At 49.9% G+C, this 19,704-nt stretch overlaps 6 protein-coding genes across 6 annotated transcripts; 3 read left to right on the top strand and 3 right to left on the bottom strand.

Annotated features, from left to right (window-relative positions):
- Positions 1-8: 8 nt before the first annotated feature.
- FOBCDRAFT_49743 (uncharacterized protein) lies at positions 9-2,485 on the bottom strand. The gene is made up of 6 exons (XM_031187958.3): positions 1,873-2,485; positions 1,789-1,818; positions 842-1,006; positions 720-793; positions 410-668; positions 9-358 (listed from the first exon to the last, which is right to left on the bottom strand). The coding sequence occupies exons 1-6, from the start codon at positions 2,095-2,097 to the stop codon at positions 356-358; spliced, it is 756 nt and encodes a 251-aa protein (XP_031035223.2). The 5' UTR covers positions 2,098-2,485; the 3' UTR covers positions 9-355.
- Positions 2,486-3,969: 1,484 nt separating this feature from the next.
- On the top strand, positions 3,970-5,554 carry FOBCDRAFT_49735 (uncharacterized protein). The gene is made up of 2 exons (XM_031187960.3): positions 3,970-4,767; positions 4,820-5,554. The coding sequence occupies exons 1-2, from the start codon at positions 4,142-4,144 to the stop codon at positions 5,268-5,270; spliced, it is 1,077 nt and encodes a 358-aa protein (XP_031035225.1). The 5' UTR covers positions 3,970-4,141; the 3' UTR covers positions 5,271-5,554.
- Positions 5,555-6,668: 1,114 nt separating this feature from the next.
- On the top strand, positions 6,669-8,722 carry FOBCDRAFT_49723 (mitochondrial carrier domain-containing protein). The gene is made up of 4 exons (XM_031187962.3): positions 6,669-7,482; positions 7,543-7,947; positions 7,999-8,151; positions 8,202-8,722. Exons 1-4 carry the CDS (start codon positions 7,113-7,115, stop codon positions 8,417-8,419), a joined length of 1,146 nt encoding a protein of 381 aa, XP_031035227.1. The 5' UTR covers positions 6,669-7,112; the 3' UTR covers positions 8,420-8,722.
- A 689-nt stretch (positions 8,723-9,411) lies between these two features.
- On the bottom strand, positions 9,412-11,616 carry FOBCDRAFT_230031 (uncharacterized protein). Its single transcript, XM_031187966.3, has one exon. The coding sequence runs from the start codon at positions 11,534-11,536 to the stop codon at positions 9,680-9,682; it is 1,857 nt and encodes a 618-aa protein (XP_031035231.2). The 5' UTR covers positions 11,537-11,616; the 3' UTR covers positions 9,412-9,679.
- A 219-nt stretch (positions 11,617-11,835) lies between these two features.
- On the bottom strand, positions 11,836-14,910 carry FOBCDRAFT_230029 (cobalamin-independent synthase). Its single transcript, XM_031187968.3, has 4 exons — positions 14,772-14,910; positions 14,480-14,597; positions 14,267-14,424; positions 11,836-14,207 (listed from the first exon to the last, which is right to left on the bottom strand). Exons 2-4 carry the CDS (start codon positions 14,550-14,552, stop codon positions 12,138-12,140), a joined length of 2,301 nt encoding a protein of 766 aa, XP_031035233.1. The 5' UTR covers positions 14,553-14,597; positions 14,772-14,910; the 3' UTR covers positions 11,836-12,137.
- Positions 14,911-16,328: 1,418 nt separating this feature from the next.
- FOBCDRAFT_205497 (uncharacterized protein) lies at positions 16,329-19,496 on the top strand (the record flags this gene model as incomplete). Its single annotated transcript, XM_031187970.2, has 2 exons — positions 16,329-17,742; positions 17,791-19,496. 2 exons carry the CDS (start codon positions 16,329-16,331, stop codon positions 19,494-19,496), a joined length of 3,120 nt encoding a protein of 1,039 aa, XP_031035235.2.
- Between the last annotated feature and the right edge of the window lie 208 nt (positions 19,497-19,704).

The following is a 19,704-nucleotide window of genomic DNA, read 5'->3' as shown; positions in this document are numbered from 1 at the left end:
ATATCTTCACAGAGATTCGTGTATATGGAGCTTTTCTTATTCCATCTATTGTACAGTGCAATTTAATTTCCAGGTCTCGCGGTTGCTGCTAAGCAACGTTAAGACATGGCTGCCGAACTGATAAGTTCGACGTGTCAAGGGTGAGAACTGAGACCAAACAGTAACAAATGCAAAACCAGCTGCTCCGCTGTTCGACCTCGAAGGCCTCTCTTCCTCTTTCATTTCGGATCAATCTGCCGCAGCACTAAACCGGGTAACCACCGTATCCTTCCGCAAAGTGTCCATAAAATACCAGGTCCCTTGTTTTTGTAATTTATTATTGTCTCATGCCATCGTCGTGGCGCTTTTGGAGAATTTACTAGTATCGTAATTAGTATCAACAGTGCAGATCAAGGACAACATTACATACAGCGATCTCATCCATGTCAGCATCACCAGTAGCAGCTGGTGCGGGTGCAGGCACAGCAGCGTTGTTGCTGGCCTCAGGGGCGGCCGAGGCGTCAAAGTAGTCAGCCATCTCCGAGTCGAGTTCCTCCTGGGTCTTCTTCGCGGGACGGCTGTTGCGACCACGGCGCTTCTTGCCAGCAGCTCCCTTGGCAGCGGCACCCTTGGCGGCACCGGCGTTGTGCTTGTCAGCAGCAGCGGACTTGGGTTGAGCCTTAGGTTGGCTATGTCGCTGGTCAGTGATTGTCTGGAACAGGGGAACGTATTTCACGTACGTGGTGCGCTCAGCAAGCGTCTTGACGGTAGGAATGACCTTATCAGCCTGGGCAGCTCCGACAACGATCTCGATCTGTTCAAATTAGTTACTGATGCAACTGGAGGTGCCAATATAGCTCACCTTGATAGGTCGGTTGTCAACAAGAAGGCCGTTCAGTTTCTGGAAGGCCTTGCTAGCGCCATCCGACTTGTGGAAGGTCACGTTTGCGATACCGCGGCTTTGAGAGTTAGGGCCGTAGGAGAGCTCAACTCGCTTGATGGGACCAACGGATTGGATAAAGTACTCCTATCGGGGGAAAATAGCGTTAGTCTTCCGAAGTGTAGTTGAACAAAAATCGTCATTCCGTCATCGAGCCTCGGTCGTTCCAGTTCCGGGAGAGTATCACGCCGCCAGGATTTGGAAATCATGTTGGTTGACAGCTAGCAAGCAGAGCAGTGAGACAAAAACAGAGCCCTCGGTCCGCTCAGCAAGGGTTTGAGATCAGTTTAAGCGCACCAGGCCACACCCACATGGCTCTCATTCAAATAGTAACCCACAACTTGGACCCAGCCCAAGTATACTACAAGTGTAGTATTCGAGAATATGCTGAAAAATAGACAAGCAACCCGCTGTTCTCCCCAAAAGGGGATTCGTTCAAGCCGACACAACTTTGTCTCAAGATCTGCGAGGGATAGCTGCTGTATGTGCTCACTGCTTGCTCGCTAAAGTAGATGCGGGATTCCAAAAGGTTTCATCCGGAGGAATTCGCTGGCCGTTGGCTGGTAAAATACGCATATCGTTATGACAAGCCTCTACCCTGAAAAGTCGGCGCTACATAAGCGAGGAACGCTGACCAGGCGATTCCTACAGTGTCATTACGCGACAAGGGTCATCTCAACTTCTGACATAGTACCATATTCCAGGTTTTACCGAGTCAAAGAAGGAGAATGGGCGTCCGATAGCTCCAGGCCTAGGCTAAGTCGACAAACTGGTCGGAAAGACGCGACTTCGAAGGCAAAAATGAGAGCGGCGAAGGAGAAAAGGTCGAACAAAGTCCGAGGGCTTCAAGGGCCGCAACGGAAACATACCTTAATCTGCTGCTCCGAGACGTCCTTAGGCTATTGGGAGTATTAGTATATGAATACAATTGGAAATCCTTGTTTGCGACTTACCAGATTGCTCACAATGATCTTGCTATCACTGTTGGTAGGAGTAGCCTTGGCTGGGGCAGGCTTTGCGCCGGCACCGCGTGCGGGCTTGGTACTCTTCTGGATACCACCAACGGGTGCGGCCGCAGCAGGGCGTCCGGCACCGCGGCGCTGGTTGGGTCGGCGGCGAGCGCTACGGCGCTGGGCCTGGGTGATATCGTCGAGAGCTTGGTCGAGCTTGCCGGACATGATGATGTGTGTTTGTAAAGTTGGTAAGAGTAGGTCAAAGACGGGCTGAGAAGGACAGGCCCGTGAGAAAGAAGCTGTATCTGCTGTTCAAGCTGATGCAGTTGGTCAAATCAGCAGAAGATATCGAATGACACGTGCGATTTGGTGTCAAAGACGCGATTAAGTATGGTGAAGACTAGAGCTCGATGACGGCGCAAGTCGCGAATGTGGAATGGGGGTTGAAGAGAAGGTGGTAATAAACGTCTGGTAGACTTGAGAAGAAATAAAAGGCGCGCAAGAGTTATTAAGGCGGCCGAGTAAGAAGAAATTGCTTGGGCTGGGTTGAGAAGTGGGCGTATATCGGTTGAAGTTGGGAGCTGAGTGAAGTTGGGTGACGGTTGAAAGGAAGAGGGAGACAAGGGAGGGAGGGAAACAAAGGCACAGAAAAAACACGGGGTGGGCGCTGCTTCCTGCTCCTTCTGTTGCCCTCTACTGCCTAATCAGCTCAATGCGCGCGGGTCTGGATGTGGCGCTATGCGAAAGCTAGTCTCTTTTGGTAGCAGTAAGCCTCGCACCGCCACACTGTAAACATCTGGCACCAATTACAATGCGAATAGGGACATGCGTCAAAAGGGACAGTTTGCACAGACAAGACAGAGTTCTGTCACAAATACAAACGAGCGCAATTCTAAGGAGGGAAACAAACGGCTACAAAGATGTGTTGTTTGTTCTTTGCTTAGCAGAATCTGCCTAAGGATGCGTGCATAGCTCATGCTAGGCAAATATGATCTGTGATAGGCTGGTGTTGGCGTGTACCATCAAGTCTCCTATCCCAGTTGCCTTCACTTCAAGTCGACTGAGATAATTTTTTGGAAAAGATTCTCAGTATTGCATTGCAGATAGCTGAAAACCTCCCAGCAAAAGATCTAAATAACCCCCCTAGTCTAGTTGTATGGAACCCAAGCTCTGCTTTTCGAATAGGCGGAATCGTTCGTCCAAAGAGTTCTCCTTAACGCCGAGCAGTCTTTGCTGCAAACTGGATATTCCCTTCTCGTAAAAAATTACAATGCGCAGTAATCGTGATACTGTGCAATTATAGTGACTTTGACGCTCCCTCCTTGCCGGCTTCAATCGGATCTTTCGCAGCGTTGACTTCGAGGAAGTGGTAGAGAACAATGAGAATCATTGCCGTAGTGCCAAAGAAAATGGCTAGTCGGTAGAGATCGCCGTCTGAGATCATGTTTGCGGTGATGAAGGAAATGGAAGGGAAGCTGCGTAGGCTTGGGGAGCTAGATGATTCTCGATCAGCACTTGGTCCTGTGCGCAAGCATTCAAGCGTTGATGGTACAAACCGACTATTGATTTCAGAAGGGAGTCGTTTGAATAGAAACCAGAATTGAGTCAATGCTCTGAGTGATCTGTGACAGTGCTGCGGGATGGACGCGAGGCTGTATCTGTAGATGTTGGATATGGAGCTTCAACTGGCCAGATGGAGCTCTAAAGTGTCCGCGTTGCAGAGACAGGTACGTATTCTTGCTGGGGTTCTTAGCGCGGCCCGCAGTTGAAAGATTTCCCGACTCACTATCCCCACTGCGAGCGACTGAGTGAGTTTCTAGGTGAGAATAACTTTTTTGTTTCATTATGTACGCAGTTCTGTTTTCGCATCCCGGACAAGAATTAGTTCCTATCGCAATTAATACGAAGAGAAAGTAAATTACTTGATTTCTATTGAATAAGCGATAATACTTTGCCTGGCAACACAGACATCATTAATCACTTATACACGTTGAGCCACTTGCCCTCGAAGAAAAGTCTTGGGCGGCAGACACGTGACTAGCTGTGACTTCATCCTCCACACCAAGGCAGCCCAGCCCACCAACTATCAGCAATCTTCGACATTCGTCTTTTTTTTCAACCTAGATTTGGTGGCTTAGCCTCTCGCCATTCCCAACACGAAATCGTGGGCATATACGTCAACAGAAACCCGCGACGGACCTCACGATCGTCCGAATCCCATTGAATATCTTTTTGATACCCACGATTACCCCGCCACCAACTGCCCATCATGCCTCCCAAGAAGGGTAAGGAGCCCGTGGCCAAGAAGGCCACAAAGACGGTCGAGGACCGAACTTTCGGTATGAAAAACAAGAAGGGAGGTGCTGCTCAGAGGGAAATCTCGCGCATGCAGGCGAACCTCAAGAACAGTGGCTCAGCTGAGGAGAAGAAAAAACAGGCCGAGAGGGAGGCTCGTGAGCGTGAGAAGAAGGCGGCCGAAGAAGCCAAGAGGGATCTGGAGGCTATGATGAACAAACCAGCACAAGTTCAGAAGGTGCCTTTTGGCGTTGATCCCAAGACAGTTGTGTGTATCTTTTACAAGAAAGGCAACTGTGAGAAGGGCAAGAAGTGCAAGTTTTCACACGACCTTTCTGTTGAGCGTAAGACAGAAAAGAAGAACCTGTACAACGATTCAAGAGGAGACGAAGAGGAGAACAAGAAGGCCGAAACTTCAGCAGACTGGGACGAAGACAAATTGCGAAGTGTCGTTTTGTCAAAGAAGGGCAACCAGCAAACCACAACCGACAAAGTGTGCAAATACTTCATCGAGGCCATTGAGGATGGCAAGTATGGTTGGTTCTGGATTTGCCCTAACGGAGGAGATAAGTGCAAGTATAAGCATGCGCTGCCACCTGGGTATGGCTTCTTCCATCAAAATATTTTGGCAGTTACACTAACATCAACTTAGATTCGTCCTGAAGACTAAGGAGCAAAGAGCAGCAGAAAAGGCGCTTATGGACAAATCACCACTCAAGACCCTCACACTCGAGGACTTCTTGGAGTCTGAGCGACACAAACTGACCGGTACTCTTACGCCAGTCACTCCCGAGACTTTCGCGAAGTGGAAGAAGGATCGCCTCGACAAGAAGGCAGCCGAGGAGCAAGCCCGCAAGGCCAAGGAGAACACTGGCCGTGCTCTGTTCGAGAGTGGCAAGTGGAGAGATGAGGATGATTCCGACGATGATGATGACGATGACGATGTCTGGAACCTGCAGAAGCTTCGTGAAGAGACAGAGGCTGTCCGTTCGAAGAAGGAAGAGGAGCGTCTGCTGTCAAGCTATGATACTCCTAATAATGGTACCACGGGCCAGGCAACCCCGGCAGAGGATACTCCAGCTGAGACAGCAACCGGATCTTGAGTCAACAGAGACACAGGCGTGTGGCATATGTAGTCTAGAAGACCTTGGATCTGGGATTCGTCAAGCTCTCCTAGTTGGAGCTCGCCGGAGAACAGACCATCCAGAGGCAAGCCGAGCCCTGCTGCAGACCTCACATCAGTGACCCCACGAGTGAGAGACGTGTGCAGGTCTACCATGGCGATCTCGTCATCTTGCTAATCCTCATGAGAGGAAGGATGACGTCTGTCCTCCGAGTAGAATAAATTACAGTACCAGTATATCAGCGTGCGAGCTGTCAAGATGACAACCAACACTTGTATAAACTCTAAGCCACAGCTGCATTCGCGCAAGAAATTGCTTGCTCATGTGTTAGATGTGTGCATTTCCATACATGGTTTATTCGCGATCATTGTGGTTGTAATGGTTGGTTTTATCCTGCCGAGTCAACTACTCTTTAAGGCATGATGCATGATAGCCAAAAGTCTCAACGGCTGAATGCATCGAGAGGCGTCGATCTTGGGAGTTTTGAGGCCCTGGTGGTGGTGATCGTTTGTGAAGCACAACAATGGAGCGGCCAAAGAGAGGTCCTTTCGTACTGAGGTTAACGCGGTTGTCCAACCCCAAATCATCTCACTATGATTGCGGGGTGAGGATTTACGGTGGTCGTTATTGGGCGAACGCTAAGTAAGGTAGCTAACGGTTACAATCTAACTTACCCGGACATTGAAGTCCGCTTAATGACATGGGATATCGGGTCATAATTTGGACGTTGAGACTTTGGCTGTGTTATTGCCTCCGCGGAAATGGGCCGACGGATGTTATCTCGGCTGAGGAGTTAATAACGAGAGTATTCGAGTCTTAATATTGACAAGGAATCAAATTGAAGCTTTGGTGAAAGAAAGTCGGTGTCGTAGTATAAAGTCAAGTATTTCCCCAAAAACATGTGATGAACGCCCCCAGCCAGCAGATGATACACCCACTGAGACACAGCAGCTCGCAGGGAACGAGAGGGATCAATTACAGGGCACGGAAGCTCTAAACGATCTTCGAAGAGGTCTCATCGGGAGGGAGCCAGGAACCAAGAAAGAGGTTGGATTGTGTCTTTGGCGTTTGCTCGGTCAAACCCCGCGACCTTGAAACCTGGGTGGGCTGTTCCTTCCCGTCCGAGGGGCTGTTTGGTTTGGTTTGGTTTGGTTTGGAAGTTTGACACCGAAGAAAAGTAGCAAGTCCGGGAGGCAGGCATGACCCGTCCTCTCCCCCGCCTGCGCCTGCGCCTGCCGTCCTCCATTACCACTTCCTTCCCGTCAAGATCTACCTTACCTTTCCTACCAATTAACTCGTACCATAAGGTAAGGTCAGTACCTGCTGCCCATACTAGATCAATCTCCACCTTTGGCCTCAGACCTTAATCCTCCAACTCTCCTCTTCTTATCTTTTCCCATTAATTGATCTTCTGTGTAAAGGAACTGCAACCATCAGCATCGTCGCTTCCGTTGTCGTCGCCGTCCTCTGCCGAGGGCACCCGGACGCCCGAGCCCGTGCAGAGACATAAGTGAAGAGCCGCACACCACCGATATCCCGACGCCGCTCCGCTCCCGACCCCCGATCTGGGTCCTCTAAACCCACCCGATCATCTTTTTCCATTCAAACGTCTCTGTACCTGTACTCGACTCTCCGGTGCCTCACGTCTGAATGGACCCTACGGCTGCTCTCGATAGGCCGTGTTTCGACCGCGCCTCTAAATAAAGCTATACCTCGACTACATCTATATTCTACCTCTTGGGCTGCGCACGCCCGTATCCTCTCGTCGGTGCTCCGGTTTGAGGTCCATTCGCTCTCTATCCCGGAGAGCGGGAGGAAGCAATGACCACTGGAGCTAAATTGGCCCACCAAGATGTCACAGGCCATCAATCGCAATTGTCGTCACTATCTCCAGCAACAACTTCTGCCATCAGCATGCCTCTAGGCGCTGGAGGGCGACGCGATGGCGAGACCACGGCTTTGACTGCAACGGGTGCCGCCGTCTCTGCAGTACCGAAAAATAGCCCTTCCAACCGTTTTGTTAAACGATACCGAACCGAAATCGCAGCCAGCTCTTCCAGCGTATTCTCTACCCTCGCCGCTTTCCCACTCGACAGCGTCAAGACGCGCATGCAAACCTACCACTACAATGGATTCCTCGACTGTGTTCGCAAGACATATCATGCTGAGAAGCTTGGCGGCTTCTTTCGAGGTATGTTGCAGCCAATTGACAGGGTGTAGTCGTTCGCAATTGACTAACCCGACATTGAAGGCGTCACAGCACCGATGGCAAGTATAACGCTTGTCCGCACCGTCTCCTTTTCGATCTACCAACGTGCCAAATACTCTTATTCAGCTTGGGTCAAGCGCAACTTCGGCTTTGATATCATTGGCCATGTTAATCGTCCTGGCACATATCCGAATCTCTACTCGGTCGCATGCTTTGGCGCTGCTGGTGCGACCGCTGGCTCTTGTATAACCTTTCTCGCCTGCCCTTTCGAGCTCACTAAGCTCAGTGCGCAGGTCTCTGTACTGCTTGCTGAACGCGGTTCGACCAATAAAGGTAGTCACGCTGTGGCAGCTAGCTACCAAAACAAGGGCACGTTGCGGACAATGGCGAACATCATAAAACACCGGGGTGTTTTTGGTCTGTATACTGGCCTGAAGCTTCATCTTCGTGAGTGGCCACTCGAATGACGCGGTTTCTGCACTGGCTAACAATTTGCAGTTCGTGACACATTAGGCACTGCTATCTATTTTATGGTGTATGAAAGCGGGAAACAAATTGGAAACACATTGGCTGGCGATCATCCCAACAGTAACAAAGTGGCTGTTGTTGCTGCTGGTGGTATGTGTGGTTTAGTATCGTGGGCGATGATCTGTAAGTTGAGCTGCACCATATTGTGAATTCCTTTTACTCACAATTGACAGACCCAATCGATTCAGCCAAGAGCATCTACCAGCGAAACTCGTTACTCTATTCCAAGGGGGAAAAGGTCGAGCCTGCGCCAAAGATCGAATTCTTTAAGCGTCACATGTACCGTGGCCTAGGAGTTTCTATGAGCCGGTCATGCGTTGTGAACGCCATATTTTTCTCGTCATTTGAGTTTGTCAAGAAGCACATTCATCAAATGGACGATGAGAATTAACTTGAACAGAATCTGCCCAATTGCGTGTTGGTGGAATAAGCAGGAATATCAGGTGGCCAAGTGATTATTGGGAAAGGTATATGTCGATTTTGGATGGTTGGTAACCGGGAACCAAATGCAGAAGCATGCATGCATTACGAATGGGCGTTATTGGGAATTAGTGATTTATCTTCAGCTATCACATCTGGGTAGTTGTTCAGGGGTGGATGATATGAATACCTCGAAACAGAAGACTGAAGTCTGAAAAGGACAGAAGATAACGGGAACACCAAAACTGGTTGTCCTCATGAATAAGAAATTTACTCATTTCATCTCACTACTGCCACGTTCTGCTGAGCATCTGACATTCAGCCTGCTGGCCAGTCACTATGGACCTTATACAGAGCACATATGAAAGCTTCGTAGTCTCCTTGATCATGGGGATAATGGTTTTCTCGACGTCAGACATGATGAATAGTGTATTGAGTAGAGCGTTTTATTAAGTTTTGTGTATGTGTTGTAGAGTGTAGAGTAGTTGTGAGTAGATCAGAGTAGAGTGTGTATGTGGAGTTGTCGTTAATGAGAAGGAAGGATATCCAAAGGTGGGAGAGTCTGGGGGGTATTTATACTTTTCCAGGAAACCTCTTTGTCTCTCTGTTTGATGAGTATTCTTGGTTTGATCTTCGTGTTTGTTTGTTATCGCTTCTTATTGCTTTTTCTGGTCGTGATGCTGTCAGCCGTTTGCTCTAATTGTGGTTTGATCAGGCATACACCAAGCAATAGCAGTCAAACAAAAAATGTTATGCTGGATCAACAATTAGCTCACTGAATAGAGATAAAGAGCTGATGTTTGATACCAATTCATCCGGCTAACGGCATGGGAGGCAGATGACAGAAGGGCTCTGTTTGAACTCAGGGATTGAAGACAGAGCATCCTCGCTGATGACAGAAGCAACGCAAATGAATGCACAGATTGTTGGTTTATGTTGGCTACAAGGTAACAGTAAACGTGCTTTCGATATATATTCTATTGTAAGCAGAAGCAAGTAGTCTATCATCATGGTCCTAGCTACTATTACCCTGATGTCCATAATATGATTACCAGAACGCCATGCTTAATCAAGGCGGGCATCTTGACCCACCGCCTACAAGTTCACCTCCCTGAGCAACGGATATCGAATGCAAGCCAAGGTCGTTCATAGACCAGAAATAAGCCACGCAACGCCAAAAATGCAATCACCAAGCCACCATCCTCGCTGAGTCCCAAAAAGCCAACAGTCCTTACTCCTTACGCAAACACTTCAGCAAAGGCGCAATCCTCGACTTTTTGCTCAACCCAACTCGATAGACGGGTTTGTTGATGATTGCTGACAATCCCTTGGAGGGTGTTGAGCTTCTGCTTGTGATTGCTCGTTTCTCTGGCTTCTCCTCCTTCTCTTCTGTTGCAGCATCTGAAGCTTTCGACGCCGCGTCATCGTCCAAACGAGACACAGACTTGGCAAGGATGTTTGGATCGGATTCCTTCAAAATAGAACTTTCTCGACTCTTGCTCTTCGGCGAGGGCTCCATCTCGCTTTCATCTGCTAGCTCATCTTTGCTTTCGGACTCATCGATGTCTATCTTGGGCCTTTTCTCTGGCCGCACAGCATCTTCAGATAGCGACGCATCGTTTGTAGATGCTGACGGATCAATCTTTGGACTCTCCTCCCTTGTGTCTGTCTGATCTGACTTTCTTGGCCTCCCACGCTTCTTCTTGGGTTTCGTGACAGGCGTGACAACCTCTGGTCGAGGTGAAGGTGCCTCTGTCATTGTTATGGGCTCTTCGATGGCCTTCTTCTTTGGCCGACCCCTAGATTTCTTTGTCTTTGTTACCTTGTCAGGCTCATAATTATCAAACGCTTCTTCTTGCATGGCTGGAAGCTCCGGTTGTTCTGGTTGCTGTTCATCCGTCGTCTCATCATTTGCAGGCTTGGGTGAGTCACCATTCCTTATTTGCTCTAGTTGTCTCGTTGCTTTTTGTTTGGGAGGCGAATCGATGGCGGAGATGACGTCAGGAGATGAATCCCACCTGTTTCCAGTGGCTTGTCCGATTGCTGCTCTATTTGGATCCATCACACTTGAAGGCGGAGGAGGAGCGGTACTCATGAGATAATGAGCATGGCTTCTGGGTGTATTGATGTTTGTTGCATCTCCGCTTGACGCAAGATTGATTTCGAACTGACGGACCAGAGGGAGTTGGTGATTCTGGCTGTCACTAGAAGGCAATTGCACACTCTCGTACTCCAGCTTCTGGGCATCAGTAAGCGGGTTTGTGGTGATGAAAAAAGAATCGTCTTGATTGACTGGTAATGTTGGCGGGAGCATGCTGGGTGTTGGTGCTGGCTGGGATTCATGGTATTCTCCCTCATTTTCATAACTGAAAGGTATAGCAACCAAGTCCACTTCGTTGGAACCTTGGAAAGAAGGTTCTGGATGGCTGACTCTTCTACGCTTCTTGCCTGAAGGCGAACCATCTGATCGCCCAGACTTTGAGCTTGGAGTCTTTCCTCGCTTGTCCGACTCTTGCGTGTGACGAGAGTCAGAGGCGGAATCAGACTGAGCCTTCGAACTCTTGACTTTGACTTTTATCTTGGGCCTAACAGGACGCTCATCAGGTGAACTTGGTACATCCCACATATCGTCCATAACAGCTATGGGTGCCTTTCTTCTGCCTGGTGTTGAGGCCTGAGTCCATTCATCTGGGCCGTTTCCATTGGTCTGTCCTCTTTTTGTTGTTTGGTCTCTTGCAGATGGCATTGAAGAGGGTTCAATAAGTCCCGTTACCGTTCTTTTGAAAGGTGCTGGCGTTGTCATCTCAGAGCTTGAGATTGAATGTTGATCCTGGTCATGTGATCTGGCTGTCGGTTCTGGAACATATCCACGGGCTGCATCATTCTGCTCATTGTAAATATTTTGAAAGAATGACGGGTTTGTTGATGTCGTCGCACGGCTTACACCTCCAGAAGAATCATTTGCAGCTTCAGTCTGAGCTTCAATTCCGGCTGGTCCAAATGAGAATGGTGCCTGTATATTTGGGGGCGGAGAAAAGCTGCCATCCTCATCTTCGTCGTCAGAATCAAGTATTACAATCGGAGGCATCCTGATAAGTAGTGGCGCATCGCGTCAGAGGTCACATGTGAAGTATGAATCCTCAATGTTGAAGAAGTTAAGCATAAATTGACATCTTCGCTTGAAAGACAAGGATAACAAAGAAGCGCGTTGTGACGTGGGGCTTGATAGCTCATCCACGCGTGTGCACGTGAGAAATTTCAATTGCATCAGACCAAAACACCATGGCATGGAAAGACTCACATAATACCTACAACTACTCATTGAACCACTAACGAGACATTATCATATCATAACCATTCACAGCAATTATAGAGAAGGAACAAAAGTTTCATCATCATCATGAAAAATAGGTCAATTTGTTGATTTTAGACCCTCATCTGCTCCCAATCGGGAGGGTATATGCAAATGTTGAATGCTCGCCAAACCAGCCGTACCCAGATCCTAATCCACAGGTTAACTTTTAGGATTTTACCACAAACATATCTGGTCCCTTTTTTAGGCCAGTCCCAAACGCCGATGTTGAAATCGTAGCTGTTTTGAAGAACAGCCTCCACAAAAATGCTATTAACACAATCCTCATACGCCTTCATCACCGTCATCAACCTCTTATACAATTATGGGTTGGCATTTATTTGGCGTACTTGGCACGGAAGTACTTGGCGGCGTTAACCATGTTGGCAAGCGCCTCCTTGGTCTCCTTCCACTGACGGGTCTTGAGACCACAGTCAGGGTCGATCCAGAGCTGCTCGGGCTTAAGGAACTGAAGCATCTCCTCGATGCGGTCCTTGATCTCCTGCTCGCTGGGGACACGGGGAGAGTGGATGTCGTAGACACCAGGTCCGATGTGGCGGGGGTACTCAGAGTCGACAAAGACTCGGAGGAGCTTGGCATCAGACTTGCTGTTCTCAATGGACAGAACGTCCGCATCGAGGGCAGCGATGGCGTGGAAGAAGTCCTGGAACTCAGAGTAACAGAAGTGAGAGTGGATCTGAGTGGCGTCCTCAACACCGGCGGTGGAGAGGCGGAAAGCCTGGACGGCCCACTTGAGGTAGGCATCACGCTCCTCACCGGAGCGGAGGGGAAGACCCTCACGGAGAGCGGGCTCATCGACCTGGATGACGTCGATACCAGCCTTCTCAAGGTCGACGACCTCGTCACGGAGGGCAAGGGCAAGCTGCTCAGCCTGGACGGACTGGTGGACGTCGTCACGAGGGAAAGACCATCGAAGGCAAGTGACGGGGCCAGTAAGCATACCCTTCATGGGCTTCTTGGAGACCGAGACGGCGTACTTGGACTCCTTGACGGTCATGGGCTGAGGTCGAGAGATGTCACCGACGATGATGGGAGGTCGGACGCATCGAGAACCATAGGACTGAACCCAGGCGTGTGTGGTGAAAGCATAACCCTGGAATCGCTCACCGAAGAACTGAACCATGTCGTTACGCTCAGGCTCACCGTGAACGAAGACATCGAGGTCAAGCTCCTCCTGGATCTTGATGTTCTCTTCAATCTCCTTCTCAATGAAGCGGTCGTACTCCTCAGCGGTGATCTCACCCTTGGTGAACTTGTTTCGCTGAACTCGGATCTCCTTGGTCTGGGGGAAAGATCCGATAGTGGTAGTGGGGAAGAGGGGAAGGTTCAGCTTCTTCTGCTGCTGGCTGATACGGGTGGTGAACTCGCTCTTGCGCTCGTAGTCCTTCTGGGTGACCTTGGACTGGCGCTCCTTGACCTGAGGGTCGTTGGTTCGGGGAGAGTCGGCACGAGCCTTGATGGACTTGGCGTTAGCCTCAAGCTGCTCGCGGACGGAGGCAGGGCCCTCAGTGACGGCCTTGGCAATGAGAGCAATCTCAGATGCCTTCTCGGTAGCGAAAGAGAACCAGTCGGCAATCTCGGGGTCAAGCTTCTTCTCGCTGGCAAGAGTGTGAGGGGTGTGGAGGAGAGAGCTGGAGGTGGCAGCAATGACACGATCCTTGCCGAGCTTCTGGATAGCGGTCTCAACGGTCTCGATAGCACGCTTCAGGTTGGTCTTCCAGATGTTGCGGCCGTCGACGACACCAGCAGAGAGGATGGTGTTAGGGCCGATAGCACCGAGAACCTTCTCGAGCTGTTCGGGGTTGCGGACAAGGTCGATGTGGACACCATAGACGTCCTTGGGGAGGAGGTCAAGGTTGTGGACGATGTCACCGAAGTAGGTGGTGAAGACAATCTTGGGGATCTTGTCACCAAGGCTGGCGAACTTCTCATAGGCGGGCTTGAAGGCAGCCTTGGTCTTCTGGGGAAGATCGAAGACGAGGACAGGCTCGTCAATCTGGACAGTCTCGGCACCAGCCTCCTTCAGCTGGGTGAGGATCTGCTCATAGACGGGGAGGAGCTTCTCAAGAAGGTCGATGGGCTCGACAGACTGGCCACGGTCGGCCTTGCCGAGGTGGAGGAAAGAAACGGGACCAACGAGGACGGGGCGGGTGTTGATGCCAGCCTCCTTAGCCTCCTTGAACTCAGCAACAGCCTTGGGGCTATCAGTGAGCTTGAAGGTCTGGTTGTCCTGGAGGGTAGGCTTGACGTAGTGGTAGTTGGAGTCGAACCACTTGACCATCTCCAGAGAGGGAACATCGACACCCTCCTTCTGGTGACCACGGCCCATGGCGAAGTACTGGTCAATGGGGTCAAGGCCATCCTTGGTGTATCGCTCGGGAACAGCCTAAAGGTTGTGGGTCAGCAAATGTTGTTCTATGACTCGAAGGTGAGGGAGATACATACACCGAAGTCCTGGATCTGGTGGAGGACCTGGTCGTAGAGGGCGAAGTCGTTGCTGGGGATGATGTCGACACCGGCATCCTGCTGGATCTTCCAGTGAGCAAGACGGAGGCGCTTAGCCTCAGCGAGGAGGTCGGACTGAGAGATCTTTCCACCCCAGTCTAAAGTTTGGTTAGTCGATGATGACACGAGTCAGAGATTTTGCGGGAGACTGACAAGCTTCGGTGGCCTTCTTCAGGTCACGGTTAACACCCATACGGGGGAAACCGAGGATAGCGGACTGAACCATCTTGGCGGTTGATTCAACTGCTTCTGATTCTTACTTTGGTTATAACTATTGTTGTCAAGTTAGTCTTTTATTTTGAATCTTTGGTTGAGAGCACGGTGCAGGCGGGGGTAGCAGCGGGGAGAGGGGCGGAGGAAATCGAGCAGGGCTGGACTGGACTGGATGGAGGGGAGCTGGCGGGGAGTTGAGAAAGGCGGAAGAAGTGTGAAGAGCTTCACGTACAAAGTGGTTAAGAGCCCTTGTCTGTGCCAAATTGGATCAATTGAAAGATCCTTTTCGAGATAGAGCAAAGGGCAAGAGTGAGATGAAGAAGAAGAAAGGAAAAAGGAAGAGAAGAAAAGTTGGGAGTCGAGAGTAGAAGAATGTTTTGAGCTTGCTCAGACGAAAAATCAGAGGGGACCAACCAAGCCAGGCCGAAAGCGGGGGAGGGGTAAAAAAGTGGTCGAGGAAAGCTACGCCGCTGATCTGATTGGCGCCGGAGCACTCGAGATATCTTACCATTCGTTTACCCACTTCACCGATAAGTGTAGGAGTAGCTTGCCTGCCACTGACGGCCACTCTAGCCACTGCCACTGCTACAGGACTGTACAACTCAGGCGGGAGCCTCTAACAACATCCACCTCGAATCTCGCGTATTCGTACCTAGCCTACTACGGTATGAGGTGGTTGGTTAATCGGAGGAGGCGGTTGCCGGAGTGGATTTTCAGGGCCCTTTCCACGGCTCACGGGCTGTCGGTGGGCGCTAATGGAGGGGCAGTTTGCAGCAGCTCTGCAGCTTGTGGCAGGGGTATTCACCGTTCTCGCAGGGCACAATGGGGCTAGTACGCCTCAATGAATCTTTGCTCGGCTCCCGAATTGCGTGCTTGGATGTCAATCACCTCATCAACCAATTTTCTCTTCTCTCAGGAGCTACAATGGAGCAAAGGAAGCAGGAAGAAGTGCTGAGGCCAATTTCTACCTCGCCGCAGATCGGCCTTTGGCGTCGTTTTGCAACCCACTTTGTTGAGAAGATCGACCATTCGTAGCCTCCAACAAGAGGACGTGTCCTAATTTTTCGTTCAACGGTGTCGGTGTCTACCTACTCATGGTTTGCAACGGCCTATCGTACTGGAGACCGACCACGTGCTTTAGCGTTGTGTTGTTGTGATGTTGTAGGAATTGCGCTTACACCGGAAATTTTCGGAGTTTACAGGATTTGGACTACGTATGACAAGCCAAGGTGCATCAAGGAGAGTGCCGAAAACTTCATACATTTTCAAGAAGATGGATTCACTAGAAAACTGATTAATTGCTCTACGATAAAATTTGTTCTACACTGCCTACTTACGCGACTCATAACAGGAAATATAATAATAAGGTGCAGCTCTAGGTTAGGTGTGTTGTTTCTGATAAAGAGAGATCTGATGCTCAAACAACACAAATCAGTAACAATGTCGATTGAGAAAGTCATAACAGCATGATGAAAGGTCGTCTCCTTCTCCAACAGGTGGCAGCATGGATCAAGTGACTTTGACTCTCCAGGCTGACCTCGTGGTGAGTGCATTGCACCTTCCAATGAGCAAGGTGTAGGTGGGCAGATAGGAAGAAACAGACGTGGAAGTCGTGATGGCTTCAACCAAACGCTACCAGGCTTCCACTCGAACTCTCCAGGAAGAGGCATTCCTGTTTCATCAACACTCTTCATTTTGGACGACCCTCATGACTTCTTTCTTTTGGTGACCCTTCACTGCTTTTTGGTCGTTTCTTGGAAGAATACCCCTATCCTCCAAAGCCTCACTAATGCCTTCCTTCGACCTCTCAAAACTCCTTTGTTGTTGCAAGATCCCAAAACGCAGTAAGCAGAGTTCGGAATCTACCGCAAACGATGTAGCTCTCCAGCCGATTCCTGTTCTGGCTCCCCCTACTGAGGAAGAGCATCAAGAACGCAGTGAGAAGAATCGACAGTCCCTCATAGGTTTGCCGGACACGGCTTGGGCAATACCAGTACGCAATAGTTCTTTCGAAAGCGGCTCTGTCATACGTCAGCATGTGGATGACGACGATTCAGATTCAGATCCAGATCAAGATCGAGCACAACCAACAAAGAAGTCCAGCACTGCGTTTGATACTGTACGCAATAAGCTCATTCGCACCATCTCGCATAGCAACAATGGAGACCACCCATCCCATGTCTCTGTTGGGAACAGTGAAGAGGAGATTGCACGCAGAGCCGAATTGAAGCGCATCATGCACCAAAGGATTCAGGATGAACTCAAGTCAGATGAGTCGGATGATCACATTGAGAGTAAACCCACGAACAGTATCCGGTGTATGGCTTCAGCCGTTGATGTGACCTTGCCTAATTCTGGACCGCGAGATGCTATTGAATTCGGCGTCAGCAAGTCTTCTTCTCGCAATGGACATTCTACTCAACTCGACTCGGATCAGGTCGATCAGGACACGCATCAAGACAGTCGAGTTTCTCAACAAGGTGAAAATAGGCCACAAAGAACATTTTCACAGAAATCAGAGTCAATTAACGGCGCTGATGATTGGAGAAAAGATGACGTGCATTCAAGGCCCTCTCCTTCTTACCCCAAAAGGCACGTTTCAGCGAGCGAAGACGGTGACTTCACACATTCTCAGAAATCTTTCCAGCTGTCAAACGGCACTAGGCGTCTCGACCGTATTCTGGGACTAGACAGCAGCTTCAACAGCCGTCATGCTTCTTCAGGAGATGGGCATTCTGCTCTTGGCGTATGGCTCATAGCCCAGGGCCTCCGCTCAAGGGACAATTCAACCCTTTTCCTTGACGAAGAAGATGGACTAGAACCAACTGAAGATACTAAGCCAACTGATTACAATACTTCTTCACTGAAACGGGCGGAGGGGGATCACGCCCGAGAGCCTCGAGAGACACCAGCAAATGGAAATCCAAATATACCCCATGCACCAACCATTATTGACATACCCAACACGGTAGAAACATACTCTCGGTCCAATTTCAATGCAAAGAATGATCGCTACGAAATATCAAGCTTATCTGGAGAGTTGCCATGGGGCCCTGCTGTAACAGCCCTTCTCAATTCATTTACCGACCACACGCCTTCAAGTGACCCATCAAAGTCACAGCCTAGTCCAATGCGATCTCAGCAGAATCTTTATAAACTTGACCCCAAGGACCTGGATAGCATGGAGCTATCTCCGTTCAAATGTAAGCGATTTCTAACCACCACTTTTCAATGACTAACATGGTGAAAAGGGCGAAGCCATACTTCTTCCCAAGACCAGGATAATGCCAATGACCACAACTCCAAGAGTGTGAATACCGACGTGCCCCAGATAAGGTCTCAGTCTTATGGAAACATCCACAGTGCTGAATTTCCAGTGAAGGCTCCACAAGACACGACCTCCTTAGCTCAATCAGAATCTGCCAGCTTCCTGCAACGTGAGGCTGAGCTCGGGTCCATTAGGCGACGTTTCAGTGAAGCATTAGCACTGAAGAAACCGGAGAAAAGAGTGGCTACACGTTTCCGTGAGGAGTTCTCCGAATCTTCGCTGCCACCAACTGTCCACAAATCCTTTAGAAGCAAAATCCAGCTGGCAATTCCGAGCCACCTGAGGGCGAAATCTGATAGCATTGACCTCCGACACAAAGAGGGCTCTTCTGCGCCACCCAAAGGGCAAAATTACCTGCTCGACCCTGTGGAAAGATTGGGAGGGCACGAAAGAGAAGCGAGTGACAGGTCAAAGGGTCGTTCGAACTTGAGCATTCGACCTCACATGAGTCGGCTGCCAACCGAGGAGTATCACAAGCCAGGATTAAAGCGCCGAGAGAGCGCGACAGACCTGTGGCAACGGGCCATCAGACTTGAAGTTGAGAGAAGACACAGCAGCAGTATTCATTTAAGCACAACAAAGCCGAGCCAGAGAAGTCAGTCCTCCAACAGGTCAATAAATGACCTAGGAGCAGCTAGAAATAGCACCAGCAGTGTCTCGGATACGAGACGAGAGGTCTCTCAACTAACTCCCACAACGGATGAGCTGTCCTCGCCAGGGAACTCAAAGTGGCTCATTGAGCGCTGGGTTGCCACAATGCGACCTAGGATAGGGGAATCAGCAGGAGATATGAGGTTAGCACGACTCGCGGGGCCTCCGAAGTCTTGGTCCAGATTCCCGTCCCACAATAGAGAGGAGAGGAACAAGAACGCGACAGATAGAGACAGAGTGCATCCCAGAGATTTTGCGGTCAAGCATGTGACGTCTGAAGGTCAGACTAGATGGGCCACAGATGCGCCCCTTGATGAGGCAAAGCAGCGTGCACGTACTCTGCCACGGTCTTTTTCGACCAAATTTGGTGAGCTGGTCAAGTCAAAGATGGGACGGATTATCCCATCCAAAGGTATTAGACATCGTGTCAGTCAAGATCATTTCAGAAGACATGCTGCCTTAAGTTCAGCTTGTATGGAATATCCCGAAATGGGGATTCGCCCTTCCGAATCTGGATATACCGAGCTTCAAGCACTGGGGAGAGAGATCCGCAACATGAAGGGGGAGCCTCACCTGCATGTCCCGGACAGGGAGATGTCGAGGCCACAGTCTTCCAGAAGCTTGGGTGATAGAGTAGTTGCTTTAATGCACGAAGCGATTGGTCAACAACACTCGAAACATGACGACGCTGCTGAAGTCGCCGAGTACCCAACAGTCCCTCTTACACCAAGCGTGGTCAGAGAGAGCATTGTCGCAACAGATGTATTTGTCACGCCGAGGAGTCGATTTTCGAATGATGCCATGGATGGAGAAGCAAAGACGGGCACAGAAGCGGAATCAAATAAGGTGAAAGACCAGAAGACACAGCTAACGGTACCCGAGAGTATCAAGGACGCTCCCCCGAGCAACTCCTCGACCAGTATCAAAGACGTGGGGCCCCACACACAACTTTCTACGCCCGAAAAGGGCTCGACTTAACTGTAACAGTCTGTTTAAAGGAAACGAAATTTATTACCACGGCTATATTGGCCGGCAAGCACACTTGTGAAAATGCTAGATATCCTAGGATGGGGAGGACATGACAAGCACCATGTACTTGTGAACGAAGGTCGAACTAGGGAATTTTATTCATTCTGTCTTTTTAGCCTGCTGAAGTTAACAAGCTTTGCGTATGCTATCTCCAATA

The sequence above is a fragment of the Fusarium oxysporum genome, chromosome VIII (assembly GCF_013085055.1).
Source record: "Fusarium oxysporum Fo47 chromosome VIII, complete sequence".
In the NCBI taxonomy this organism is placed as follows: Eukaryota; Fungi; Ascomycota; class Sordariomycetes; order Hypocreales; family Nectriaceae; genus Fusarium; species Fusarium oxysporum.
The sequence above is the reverse complement of the archived record's forward strand: the minus strand, read 5'-3'. Positions and strand labels throughout refer to the sequence as shown.